Here is a 15,040-nt window from a genome sequence, read left to right on the forward strand (position 1 = left end):
ATTATGATATATGTTACAATCAAGTTATGTGCAAAAGGCCAAGGATACACAGAGACAGAGAAACTAAATTTACCTGGGAGGTGGACAAAGCTTCACAGAAGAGGTGTTTCTGAATTTTGTTTTAAAGGGTCAAAAGTTTTTGTAAGACTGACAGAGGTAAACAAAAAGATATATATTAGAAAACAAATGCAGAGCTTCAGAAAGTTCAGAACACAACATACAGAATGATACTGCATTTATAAAGCTATAATTTATTTAAAAACACATAGTTGATTAAATATAAGCAGGAGATTGAGAAATTCAAAATTCAAGCTAGTGATTGCCTCTGGAGAGACTAGGACAGTCAAAGGAAGGGCAAAAACAGATTGATTCAGTGGTGCTAATGTTTCAACACTTTTATAGGATTATGAATGTCATGATTACATTAACAGTTTTTACATATGAAATATTGTATAGTCATTTTTGATATTCAAGATATGCTGTTAGCAGAAAGAGTTGCATACGAAAATGAATGGAAGGTTGAAAGAGTTTAGAATGAAATATAAAGATGTAATTATGACAAGGAAATTTAAATAATGCATTATATTTCATAATACACAGTTCAATGTCCTGAAATTATATTGGAGTATACAAAGTGAAGATTAGGGATTAAATTGAAAGCGACTCTCTCAAATCTCAAAATCTTACAGAAGAAGCAAGTACTATTTCTGTATTAAGAGCCAATAAGCTGATTTCTCCTTTGTCGCCTGCATGTTGATAAGATCAAGGCATATTGCAATTGAGAATCTTGAATCATGTAAATTAATGATAAATTACAGAAGCAGTTATTATTTTCATCATTAGGCAAGAGGTCTGGTGCATTTTAATTGTTTAAAATTCATCATGGGCCAAAAACTTTTGTGCCAAGTAGAATTCAAACCACAGACTGGTACTTTACTTAACAGCTTACCCTTTTAAAGTATTATGAATCTTCAGTAAGTTTTAATTATATTATTGCCAGTCATCTGAAGGATGGTAATTACTTGGAGCATTTAGCCAGTATTTCTGATTAAAAGTGATGTGGCAAACTCAATAGGTCATGGGTTCATGTCCTAAGCCTATTAGTTTTCTTCTAAAGCCTTACTTTATTTCTTAAACAAGGAATGACTCCACTCTTAGGAAAGATGCTTAGAAGAAATTTGATTAATCTGAAGTGAATAGATATATGAAACATGATTTTTGCTGTTATCAATTTGTCTTACTTTTTGTGGGTTTTTTTTTCCTTCATTTCTCTTACTAGCCAAAAGAAAAAAAAAAGTGAATAAAACACTGTTTTCCTGTGAGAGATTTGAAGTACTTGTTAATTCAACAAGGTGCAAAAGTTTGATACGTGGCTAACAGTGATATTTATCTGACCAAGAGTGAAAGGATGAGTTCATACATATTTAACTAAGAACAAAGTTCAGGTTACTTTTTTCCTAGGGAAGGGGACATAATACACAGGAGGAAGGTTATGAAGGTTGGATTTATTTCCTTTTCAAGAATAAAGACAAGACATAATCCTTGTAAGATCACATTGGGACTTTCTGACAAAGAAGGTGTATCTGTTTTGATAAAAGAAGGGCAGGAGAGTCTAGAGATATTTTCCAAATCAGGACTACATCTTGCCGAGCCTGGATGTCACCATAGCTTCTTGGGAACCTTGAGTGCAAACCTGTGTGTCTTCTGCTCTTGGTCCCACTGCCTTGTTTGTTGGTCCATTGCAAGCTTGATGCATTGCTGTTTTGTCATTAGGTCTGTTTTTGATAACAATTTCTCTCACTTTTAGCCCACTGATAGCACATTCCAGCCAAATTTACGTATGTTTTGTAGGCGTGAGTATGCCCAGACCCTCAGCATACACCTGTCCCACCACTTTGCAGCTTATTTGCAGTTGTCGTAGTTGTTGTTCAGTATCCGACTCTTTGTGAACATGTACTGCTTCTCATCCTGTTTGTGATGCCAGCTGTCTCGCTGTTAACACTGGGCATGCTGTTTGTTGAACCCAGGGTAGGCAAGGCGTGAGCGAAGAGGCTGGAATGAAATGTGAAGAGCCGTAGAAACTGCAGACACGTTTATTCTCTGCTGGCTGGCACAGCCGCCGAAGCAGCAGCCACAGCGTAACCGTTGCCAAGCCATAACGGAGCCATTACCTAGCCTCATAGAGCATCACCGTGTTGCCGCTCCAACGTAGCCTCAAAGCCGCAGCAGCCAGGGCTTTCAGGGTGAAGCTCATACGGCAGTACCGCGCAAAGCAGCCCGTGACCAACGAGTACCTCGTGCGGTGCGCGCGCGGTGCCATAGGCGATCCCAGCTGGTACAGTCATTATTTACAAAATGTGGGGCGAGAGAGCCTCGACATGCCTTCTTGGCTAATTTGTTCTCTCCCCACCGACCCCATGGAGTGCAGCACGCCAGGCCTTCCTGTCTCTCACCGTCTCCCAGAGTTCACCCAAGTTCACCTGCACTGAATCAGTGATGCTATCCAACCTGCCGCCTCCTTCTCCTTTTGCCTTCAAGCTTTCCCAGCATCAGGGTCTTTTCCAATGAGTTGGCTCTTCCCACCAGATCAAAGCAGTGGAGCTTCAGCTTCAGCATCAGTCCTTCCAATGAGTATTCGGGGTTGGTGTCACTTAGGATTAACTGGTTTGTTCTTGTTGTCCAAGGGACTCTCAAGAATCTTCTCCAGCACCACAGTTCAAAAGCATCAATTCTTCGGCACTCAACCTTCTTTTTGGTCCAACTCTCACATCTATACATGACTATTGGCAAGACCATACCTTTGACTATATGGACCTTTGTCACCAAAGTGATGTCTTGCTTTTCAATACGCTGTCTAGGTTTGTCATAACCTTCCTTCCAAGAAGCAAGTGTCTTCTAATTTTGTTGTTGCAGCCACCATTTGTATTGATTTTTGAGCCTGAGAAGAGAAAATTTGTCACTACTTCCACTTTTCCACCCCTCTATTTGCCAAGAAGTGATGGTTTCAGATGTCATGGTCTTAGTTTTTTTGACGTTGAGTTTTAAGCCAGCCTTTTCACTTTCCTCCTTCACCCTCATCGAGAGGCTCTTTAGTTCCTCTTTGCTTTCTACCATTAGAGTGGTATCATGTACATATTTGAGGGTGTTGTTATTTCTCCCAGCAGTCTTGACTCCAGCTTGTAACTAATCCAACCTGGCATTTCACATGATGTACTGTGCATATAAGTTAAATTAACAGGGTGACAGTATACAGCCTTGATATACTCCTTTCCCAATTTTGAATCAGTCAGTTGTTCCATGTAAGGTTCTAACTGTTGTATCTTGACCTGCCTACAAGTTTCTCAGGAGATGGGTAGGGTGGTCTGGTATTCCAGTCTTTTTCAGAATTTTCCACAGTTTGTTGTGATCCACACAGTCAAAGGCTTCCACATAGTCAATGAATCAGAAATAGATGTTTTTCTGAAATTCTCTTGCTTTCTCTATGTTCCAAAGAATGTTGGCAATTTAAGCTCTGGTTCCTCTGCCTTTTCTAAACCTAGCTTGTACATCTGGAATTTCTCAATTCAAGTACTGCTGAAGCCTAACTTGAAGGATTTTGAGAATACCCTTACTAGCATGGGAAGTGAACACAATTGTGCAGTAGTTTGAATATTCTTAAGCCTTACTCTTCTTTGGAATTCGGACAAAAACTGACCTTTTCCAGTCCTGTGACCACTGCTGGGTTTTCCACACTTGCAGATGTATCCAGTGTAGCACTTTAGCAGTGTTATCTTTTAGTATTTTAAATAGCTCACCTCTACTAGCTTTATTCTTAGTAATGCTTCGTAAGACCCTTTTATGTATTTTCTGGGCATGAGTATGCCCAGACGCTGAGCATATAACTGTCCTACCACTTTGCATCTAATTTGTGGTTGCAGTATCTCATCAATATTAGATTTGTATCTTAATGAATATATCTCTGATATAAAATCACAAAGGTGCTCATTCCAGAGTTGGTGTTAGACATCTGACATGTAAAATACCAATGATTCATTTCCTCCCTACTTCCTCTCACTCGTGAGTGTCCTCTGAGACACAATCTGAAGCCTTCTCCATATATTACAAACAGTCCCGTGGTTCCTACATCTCTAATTAAATGACTCCCTTCTTCTTTCTGTTATCTCTGCCTATGACTAACACATGCTTGCTGGATGATCCACAAGAGCATATTTCATTGTATAATTTAAAAATTTTAAAACAAAATGTAATCTTTAAAAGTCCTGTTTTCCAATAAATCTGACCTCCTGTGCCTTTTGATTTTCCACTATCCAAACATTGTGAACATCCCATTCTCAGTCCTTAGTCCCTCCAATCATTATAATTCCTCCTCTAAAATATTTTAGAAAAGCAAACTTGTTCTGCACTCTTCAACAATTTCCTATAGACCATAGCCTTTTTCATTACTTCAAACACAACTATCTTCTGGCACTTTTTGAGCAATTTAGTGACATTTATTGAGTGTTGGTGTATTTTAGTTCCACTGTCTGATGCCATGTAAGAATAGTGATCTCCTCAGTTTCCTCTCATCTCATTTCGTTCTCTTTCTATCCATGATAGTCTGAAAAAAAAAATTGGGGGGTTGGGAAGATAGAAAAAGATTGTTAAAGGGGTACAAACTTTCAGTTATAAGATGAATAATTTCTAAGGAAATAATGTATAGCATGGTGACTGTAGTTGATGACACTGAATTTTTATCACTGCAATTTGATGCAAGAGTTCTCACCAAAAAGAAAAAAAGGTAATGGATGTGTTTGTTAACTCATTGAGGAGAATCCTTCACAATGTAAACATATATCAAACCACCACAGTGTACAATTTAAATATTTTGCAGTTCTATTTGTCAATTGACTTCAATAAAGCTTGTAGGGGGAAGAAAAAATCTGAGCTATATTTAGGTGAAAATGACATTCTGTTCTTTACTACTCAAATTCTAATTAGTCCTCCACTTCCTGGAAACACATTCATTCATTCATTTAACAATTAATCATCTGCTAAATGTCAGACAATATCTTTGAATGGAGGATGCCAAGTTATATGATGCACAAGTTCAGTCTTTAAAGAATTCAAAATACGTTGGGAAGACCTGCTCAAAGATGATGACAATAAAATGCAACTGAGTTTTAATGATAAGGTGATGCACAGTGGGTTATGGGAGCAAAATGAGGGCATGTGGTAATAGTACCCTTCGGGGAAGGACTTCATAGAGAAAGTAACATTTGAGCAGTCACACCAAGTCAGCTTGATATGCATCCAACACACCAAGAGGGCTTCCCTTGTGGCTCAGCTGGTAAAGAATCCGCCTGCAATGCAGGAGACCTGGGTTTGATCCCTGGGTTGGGAAGAGCCCCTGGAGAAGGGAAAGGCTACCCACTCCAGTATTCAGGCCTGGAGAATTCCATGAACTGTACAGTCCATGGGGTCACAAAGAGTTGGACACGACTGAGCGACTTTCACTTCACCTCAACACTCCAGGAAAAGGAAGGTGTGTTTCAATTCTAGAAGGAAGACAGTTCATGCATTTACCTTCAGGGCTGAGCAAGCACATGCTTACATAACTAGAAAGATGGTAACAAAAAGAAAAGAAATAGAGGAGAGGAAAGGAGGAGAAAGGAATATGGATAAAAAGTCGTGGCTATCTTGCTGAAGCATGTGGAAGTATCTTGTAGGTAGAGGAAAAATAACAAAAACTGAAGCAAAGGTGGGTGCAGGAAGTTGTGCTTTCTCCCATTCTACATTCTCCTGTATACCCCCTGAAATTTCACTCCCTGCTTTGTCCATGCTCTTTAATTCCTTTAAATGTACTCTTAAAGTAATAGTCGTCTCTTTCATTTGATACCTTGGGATCATGAGGTTTATTTTTAGGCCCTCTGCTCCCATTCTCATCTGTTAGACAGGAAGCACGGGCCAGCCCTTAGCCCCGGGACTCTCATCCTCTTGTGATTTGTAGATTGCCATTTCTGCCTTCATTTCCTTCCTTCTCTCTGCTGAAGCTGTTCGCTCCAGAGATGTTCCAAGTCCATTGTCATCAAAACCTCTTTAATAATAATCAACTTATTTTGAAAATATTCTCTTTAGATTCTTTTGGTATCTAAGCAGTCTCTCCATTCCTTCAAAATGCTAGCTGTTTTCTCCCGCACATTCCTTCTACTGCAGGATGTGAGCTATGATGCATGCCCTCTTATATTTTTTTTCTTTTTAATGCCACTGCAAGATCATACTCCCACTCTCCTCCATCGAAACATCAAGCTGTGACTGTGATTTTGTCAGACTGTTCCATCCACTGTCTCCCCTTGCTGTAGTCATCTATTAGCACTCACATTTTTCTCCCTAATCCTTGATGAGTTTATCTCTCAATTTGATCCCATTCCCCTCAATATCACTTAACTTTTAATTGGAGGATAATTACAAGGCTGTGTTGGTTTCTGCTGTACAATAAGGCAAATCAGTCATGATTATATTCCAGCCCTCGTGGTCATCACAGAGGGCCAGGCTGGGCTCCCTGCATTATGCAGCAGCTTCTTGCTGGTTGTCCGTTTTACCCATGACAGAGTATATGTGTCAATGCTACTTTCTCAATTTGCCCTACTCTTTCCTTCCCCTGCTGAATGCCACATTTATTTTAATTCTTGGTGATCTCAATGGTCATGTAGATAAATTTTTCCAGTGTTCAGCCCTCTACATTATTGGATCTCCCATCCAGTGAGTTTGTATTCCATTCTAACTCAGAGACTCACTCCCATGGGTATACCCTGACCTTGCTCTTACAACTCTCAATTTCTGATATCTATTATGACTGCCACAGAGTATCTCTCCAGCTCACTTTTGCTAGTCTCAAGACACCAAATATCCTTTTGCAACATTATTTAAGAGATGATCTTAATCTTATCACCATATCTTGCTACAATCCTTCATCCCATAATGTAATCACTGCCTTCCTTACATGAGATAAATACTGTGGCAGGTCAAAAATCACTCCCTTATTTATTTGAATCTCCAAGAATTTTCCATGGCCATCTTTAACACTCAAAGAATAAGCTCCTGGTAAGGCTATCCACTTCTCACTTCCACCAAAAAAAAAAAAAAGGCAACAAATGATAGGTTTTCCTAGTGTTTTCTCCATCCGGTATGGTAGCTTCATTTTTTAAGTTGCTGGCATCAAAAGACATGGTGTTCTCTTTGGCTTTTTTCTTTTCTCACACCTTACATTTTGTCTTTTAAGAAGCTATGTGATTCTTGTTTCAAAATGTACCAAGAATTTTGCTGCTTCTGTATACCTTCATTATTCCCCCTTTGGGCCAGGTCACTAGTATCTTTGCCTGAATTCCTACACTAACATCAGAGATTTAATCATGCTGAGTCTCTCACCCACTGCATTTGATTCTCATAAGTAATTTCCAGAAAGTTCCTGCCAAAATGTAAGTCAGATTATGTCCCTCAGCGCAAAGCCTTTCAATGATCCCCACTGCAGTCAGCCTAGAAAGCAAAACCGTTACTGTTCTCTAAGATTCCCTATATATTCTAGGCTCCACTTCCTCTCTGACTTGTCCTTTTTCTGCCTTATTATATCTGTATCATTTTTCACTATGTAACATCCTGTTTATTTTGCTTCTCTGTCATGTTTCTCTCTGGTCTCCCCCATTGGAATGTAATGCTGGGAGGACAGAAGTCCACCTATGTCTTACTACATGAACTTGCAAATTGTATTTAATGTCTCCAAGCTTTGTTTTCTGATTTTTTTAAGTGACTGGAGAGTTGTGGGAATTAAATGAGAAAATACAGGTTTTCTCACAGGTCAAAAGGCCCAGAGCAGATTAGTAAACTTTATAAACTTAATAAAGGCAGTCAACATTTTTATTACAGATAATACATATTACATTATTTTTCTTTTAACTTCTGTTTCTTTTTAAACCTCTTTAATTTGTTTCCCCCTGGTATATAGACAGCTATTCCCTGAAACTCAGGTAAGCCCCGCAGTGTTCGAATGGCTCCTTCCTGCGTGCAGTCAGCCCCACGGTTTCATCCCTTCCCTCTGACAGACTACTCCAGAATGGAATAAAAAGAAATACTGCTTATGCACCCAGTTTTTATGTTTAAAAAATAGCCCTCTGAAGGGTAATTACCACAGTGATTACCTTGTAAAAGTAGTTGGAAAGGAATGTTCCTTAAAGTGAGACTCAGGAAGTTCATTGAAATCTTTAGCATTTGTAACAAGTCAACCATGTAAAACTACACTTTATGTTCAGCCATGTTAAACTTATCACTTAGAGACATAACTCTCGGAAGAATAACAGCCCCAATGCGTTGATACTCATGTGGTTCAATTAAACTTATGGAATGAACAGATATACATGAAGCGCTGGCTCTGTGCTCAGGAGCTGACATGATGATCCGAGAGTGGACAGCATGCAGAGGCCATCCGCAGGGGTCTGATCACACAAAGTCAGATTAGGTGTCTCTGAGAGTTCTAAGACAAATATATTTTGTTCAGATCATGTATTAATTGATTATAATTTGTATTTGCAGAGCTAAGACTAGATTCCTAGTTTTTATGACTGCTACCCTATGACTTTTTATTTTACTTTTTATTTATTTTCCTATATTCCTATATTCTCGGCTGGTAAGAAAGATAAACCATCTTCTAGGAATTATAATAACCTGAATTCTAATCACAGCTCTTTAAATACAAAGATTTACTATTGCTGACAAAATTTGTCACTCCCTATGCCTTAATCTACTCGTTTGTGAAACAGTAGATATTGTACCTTGTATTTTTTGATGAATTATTGTTAGGATTATGTCCAATATGAAGACCACAGAAATGAGATATAGTATATTGCATGTTTCCTAACTAGGATATTTCAACAGCAGTAGTAGCAGTTTCTGATGCTACTGTTCTCTCTTCAACTTTTGTTCTTTATTCCTCTCTAAGTTTCTAAATTTTTGTGACTTCACTATCACCTCTTCACCACCAACCCCCACTCCCCTTTTTAAAATAACATGTTGGATTTTACCCAAAGGTAATCCAATGATAAAATCACACTGATAGGTGAAGTAAAGAGTTCCTCTTACTTTTCTTGGGTAAAATTTTGGTAATACCAATTGTCCTTGTCAATTCTGTGTTTGGATATCACTTGCAGCGACGCACTGTCTTCTCCTCTGCACAGGAAATGACTTATTTCTCGTGGCGGTTCACGAGCTGGGACACGCTCTGGGGCTGGAACATTCCAACGACCCCACAGCCATCATGGCCCCTTTTTACCAGTACATGGAGACCGACAACTTCAAGCTGCCCAGTGACGACTTGCAGGGCATCCAGAAGATATACGGTAGGTCCCCGCTGGTTCTGTTCGGTTAACTCTGTAGTGAAGTGCAGAATTCCTTCTGTGTTGTCTTTTTTGAGGTAGATGCTCTAAGTGTTGTATTAGAGAGATAAATATTGAATAAAGATCTGATCTATTGGCAAAAGTCTTCTATCAGTCAGGTTTGGTTGGCACCAATTGCAGATATCTTAATGTGCAGGTTATGGGAAAGTCTAGGCATTGATAAACTTTTTGTACTGAGTTTAACTGAAACCTGGAATTATAGTAAAGATCAGATAAACTTTAGTATTTAAAATTCAGGTAAAATGTAATATATTAATATAACCAATAAACAGTGAGTTAGCAGACTTTCCTAGAAGAGACTGGGACTTTGATAAAAGCTGGCAGATTGATTTTCACTGATGTTTGATATTAGATCCTAGACAAACCATTTTTGAAAATGCTGAAAACAATCTTGTGTGATGGATGTAACAGAATAAATTCAAAAGCAGGTAGTTATTGACTAAGAGTGAAAAATAACAAATGGCTAAGTTTACTAACACATAATTCAAAACAAATTTCTAGTAGAGTAGAATCATTTTAATTTATGGAGTTCAGTCAATGAAGGCAAATTAAGACAAAAGGGAGAGAGACTATTACACATATTTAAATCCTAACTTCCTCAACATGACCACTGACTTTTATAAAGACATGTATTTCACCCAAAGTTTAACTGTTAAGAACTTGACATTTATAATTTACATGTAGAGAATATGCTTTATCAAATTAATAAAATGAAGCTTTCATTTTACAATACAAAGGTAAATGTGTCCTTTATATATGTGTATAATGTGTATATTAATATTCAGTATTCAGAAAGTATAATTTACATTTTCAAATATCATCGTTTAAATTCACTAATTTGTTTTGCATTTATTAGTTTTTCAACTTCACAGTGGTGAGAATTCTCTCAGGGCTAAAATAAGTTTTGTGGGAAAAAGGTTTGGTGCTGCTCTCTTTTGGGGAGCTACTGAGAAAACAGAAATGTCTGGGACTCAAAACTAAATAGCTTATATGTTGAATGAGCTAGCCTCTGCCTATGTGTATGTCATCAGACATTCTGCTGAAGTAGTTAACTGAAAGGAGGCTCTTTCTCATGACCTCATGAATTAGTAGTCTAGACTGAAGGTCTGCAAAAGAGTATTCTTTCCATATCTAAATATTAAGTGTGAACAGCTCTGTATTTCTTTTTTAAAACATAAACCCCTTGAGGAATGATGGTTTACATCTGTACCAAATTACATGTATAAACTTTGGCTTGATTTAGAAACCTCCTTTTAGAAATACTTCTTCACATTAATATTTCACCTCATGGTGTTTTAATCAATAGGTGTTTTAGATTTAGTATTCAAATGAAACACTATTCTAGCAATTTGTCAAAACATTTCATTAGAAAAAAATAATGAAAGTCAAGAAAAGGTTATAAAATACAGTTAGATACATAGGATAGAATAAACTTGGATTTGTTAATGTTTAGAAATATTTGCATAGAATCATCTATCAAAATCTAGGATTAACTTTGGTAGTGTTTACATGCAGGGTTCCAGCATTCATTTTAATTTATTTATTATTAATATACCACCTATTTCCAAAAAAGATTTCAAAGCAGCATATCCAATAAGGACTGTAGTGAAGCTATTTTAAAAAAAATCATTAAAAATTAACAAAGAAGGCCTAGTTACTTGGACCTAGAATTCAGCATGATAAAGACAGTTTCTGATGGACTTGGCAATGGTTTGTTGGGTAAAACGGTTTGTTATTTCAGTAAATATACAATCTTAAAGACCTCTTAGCTCACTTAGTCAGAACCCTTCACTGATGAGTGATTGTCCCCTGTAGCATTTTTTCCAGCACTCTTCCAATTTTAACTGAACCAAGTGCTGTCCTCGTATTTTCAAAAGGTCCACCTGACAAGATTCCTCCACCAACAAGACCTCTACCAACGGTGCCCCCACACCGCTCTGTTCCTCCCGCTGACCCAAGGAAAAACGACCGGCCCAAACCTCCGCGGCCTCCCACTGGCAGACCTTCCTATCCTGGAGCCAAACCCAACATCTGCGATGGGAACTTTAACACTCTAGCTATTCTTCGCCGGGAAATGTTTGTTTTCAAGGTAGGAAGCTGTGACTTTTTTTTATTTTCCAACGGTAGATCAAGTGTCTACAGTGTCGCTTTAGAAAACAAGTTCTCGTTCATTCTAACACCACCTTCCCAGACCTTTCACAGTTAGAAGGTTCAAAAGAAGTATCTTGAAAAGAAATGCACAAATGGGCTTAAATGTCTAGCAGAAGATTCTCGTAACATTCTATTTGGGGAATGCATTTATGTCAGCAAAAGCTAAAATGCTTAGAAATGTGAGGCTAAAAAATGCTGCATGTTATGAACAGATAAAAAAGCCATAATTTCAATCATGAATAGGAACTAATCGAGATGATTTGCTTGGGAGCGTAGCCACTTCCAGGCGCGCTGCCGCTACTCTATCTTTGGTTTGCACATCTTTATGAGAGCCTTATAATTTCACTTGACAATTACAACACTGTTTTTTTGATAGGAGTATTGATCATTTCATTTTGTTCAGGGTCTACTAGTAGCCATTTAAGTTAAATCTCCTCTCTGAGACCGTCATTTTGACTTTACATATACATGTTGCTGGTTTTTTTTTTTTTTTTTTTAAGTAGGGCATTTATAGCTACCTAATTTACATTATTTTTTAAAGTGTTACAAACTAAAACTAGCTTTACATTTTGCTAAATGTGCATTTCCATGACATTGAATTCTCCAACAATAACCCTAAAAAGCAATGTGTCAAAGTAAATTACATAATACTAAAAAGTGAATGTAGTATAATACTGAAAAATACTTTTCCCTCAGTGTTTGCAAACCATTCTGAAAGAGTAATGAAAAATGTAAGCTTTATGTTGGCATCAGTACATTAAAATAGCTACATATTACCAATACCATTCATTTAAAAATAAAATAATGTGCCTTTTTTTTAGTAGATGTGAATCAATAAATAATGAAATTGTGTCCTACTTACACAGAATATCCTATCTACCAGAGGCCATACTTTAAAAATATAGATTTCATATAATTTTAATAGGCAAAGTACTTTATTTCCTTTATTTGAAACTAAGATTTGGATTTGCTATAAGATGCTCAAAAGCACCATAATTTCCAGGAAAAAAAAATCAATGCTTTTGTTCAAATACATGAATAGATTTTTGAATTTTATAAATGCCCTACAATGCTTAGTTAGATATCACTTACTTAATTTAAGTAGGATAATAAATTTAGATTCAAGGAATAAAGTAAAAAAGCTTACTCATTACTCATTGTGGCTAAGCCCACAGCAACTAGTTGAAATGAACAGAAAATGCAATAATTTTCTTATTTTACAAGATACCAGATGACAACTGAAAGATTCTGATTTCACTGCTTTGGCTGAATTTCCACATCCAAGTGTCATTCCTTGATATCATGGTGATGTCACTGAAGTGTCAACTTTATCTGAGAATATGATATGAAATTGACTCTGAGTACATTCATTTCATTCTTCTTATCTATCTAATTAGATTGCCAATCTCAGAAGAGATGGGTCTCTCCATGTCTAACGATCATTTTTCCAACCTATGCTCTGCACACTGTGAGAGCTTAGTGAGTGCTCTTAAATAACCACTGGTTCTTGGCATCAGGAATGAGTTGAAAGTACATAGGCCAGCTCTCAAATAAAATTCAGTGGCCACTATTTTCAATGTCGAAGCAAGTATAAATATATTTGTATATATATGCATATATAGTAAGGCCTGCTTCTCTAAACTCTCATGGTACCTTGGATTCCTTAATCAAAACTCTCTGCTGGACAGAGTTTCTAAACTGTCTGAATTCAGTTTCTTTCACTAGCCCCTGCTCTATTTCTAAGAATAAATTCTGTAGAAGATGTCTTGTTTATAATTTTCTTACTCATCGCCTATTTCCTATTATGAATATGTATGCCCAGGGTAGTTTACTACGGAACCAGGGCTTCCCTGACAGCTCCCCTGGTAAAGAATCTGCTTACAATGCAGGAGGCCCACTTCGATTCCTGGGTCAGGAAGATCCCCTGGAGAAGGGATAGACTACCAACTCCAGTATTCTTGGGCTTCCCTGGTAGCTCAGCTGGTAAAAGAATCTGCCTGCAATGTGGGAGACCTGGGTTTGATCCCTGGGTTGGGAAGATCCCCTGGAGGAGGAGAGCATGGCAACCTACTCCAGTATTCTTGCCTGGAGAATCCCCATGGACAGAGGAGCCTGGCGGGCTACAGTCCATAGGGTTGCAAAGAGTCGGACATGACTGAGCAGCTAAACACACAGGATTTATAATAGAAGGTAACACCCCTGACTTTATGGAGCTCATACTCCAGGAGTGAAGATAAACATTAACCTAGGTACTTTTAAGATGCAAGAGGAAAAGACATGAAGAGGAGGTAGTGAAGTCTAGTTGAATATATAAAACACACTTGACTGAGAAAAGGCTTATGCCAAATTTTGAGAGAGACACTTCCTAGGCTCATTAAAGCATTTGGTATTTGGTATACTAAAAAGCTGGTGGACTACGGCAGAGAAGATAGACAGATAGCATAACTCTAGTACCAAGTGATAAATGTTGTAAATCAGAAATAGACCAACATTTGATCAAGGGGAAGAGAATATGATCAAGTGATACCTGCTCTTAGTTAATAACTGTGTGCTGGGTAACTAATAGGTGCCTGGCTATAAGCTAGGCACTTTATGTTGATAATCTCCGTGTGTGTACTTAGTCGCTCAGTCTTGTCCAACTCTCTGTGACCCCATAGACTGCAGCCTGCCAGGCTCCTCTGTCCATGGCGATTCTCCAGGCAAGAATACTGGAGTGGGTTGTCATGCCCTTCTGCAGGGGATCTTCCCGATCCGCGGATCGAGCCCAGGTCTCCTGCATTGCAGGCGGGTTCTTTACCGGCTGAGCCACCAGGAAAGGCCGTTAACCTCCAAACCTTACAATAACTCAGCGAGATGGAGAATGTTCTCTCTTTACCAAATGAGAAAACTGAAAATCAGAACAGTAGGTAGTCCGTGGTTGACTATAGGTTTACTTAATTCCAAAAATCTGTTTTCCACATTAAGTTTTGCTAACTGAAAGAGTTAGGGAAAGTTTGAAAAGAAAGATTTAGACTTTAAGTTATATTTTAAGATAGTAAATATCCAAACAATATTTATGAAACTTATGTTGTTAGACTCTGTTTTAGGCACTGTCAGTGCAGTAGTTAAAACAAGCAAACAAACAACAAGGACAACAACAACAAAAGAAACCCAAGCTAGATCCTGCTTTCTTGGAGCTTACATTCTGTCTTCAAGGTGGACGGGTAGGTGAGGGTGCTTCACACAGAGGTCTGCGCCTGCCATGGAAGGCATAGGAGAGCACACACCTTGACCGAGCCCCCAGATCCTGTTTTTCTCTGTTAAGAACTGCAGGCCTTTTAGCTTCTCCCTCTGTGCCTACATAGTCTAGACTGCCCTCACCTCTAAATTAATGTCATTTTCCAGGTACCTGACTTCCCATCTGATGTTACTGTCCGTCAGTTCCTCTTGTGCACGCCACTTTTTAATTTCCCTTTGACATACTCACC

At 38.1% G+C, this 15,040-nt stretch overlaps 1 protein-coding gene across 1 annotated transcript in view; it reads left to right on the top strand.

Moving 5' to 3' along the window:
* Positions 1-15,040, top strand: part of MMP16 (matrix metallopeptidase 16) — a 375,788-nt gene that overhangs the window by 264,349 nt on the left and 96,399 nt on the right. Inside the window, exons 5-6 of the mRNA XM_070477427.1 lie at positions 9,204-9,365; positions 11,300-11,511. Of these exons, the coding sequence (XP_070333528.1) occupies positions 9,204-9,365; positions 11,300-11,511 (374 nt within the window). The remainder of the gene's footprint in view (positions 1-9,203; positions 9,366-11,299; positions 11,512-15,040) is intronic.

This window comes from Odocoileus virginianus, chromosome 15, assembly GCF_023699985.2.
Source record: "Odocoileus virginianus isolate 20LAN1187 ecotype Illinois chromosome 15, Ovbor_1.2, whole genome shotgun sequence".
NCBI lineage: Eukaryota > Metazoa > Chordata > Mammalia > Artiodactyla > Cervidae > Odocoileus > Odocoileus virginianus.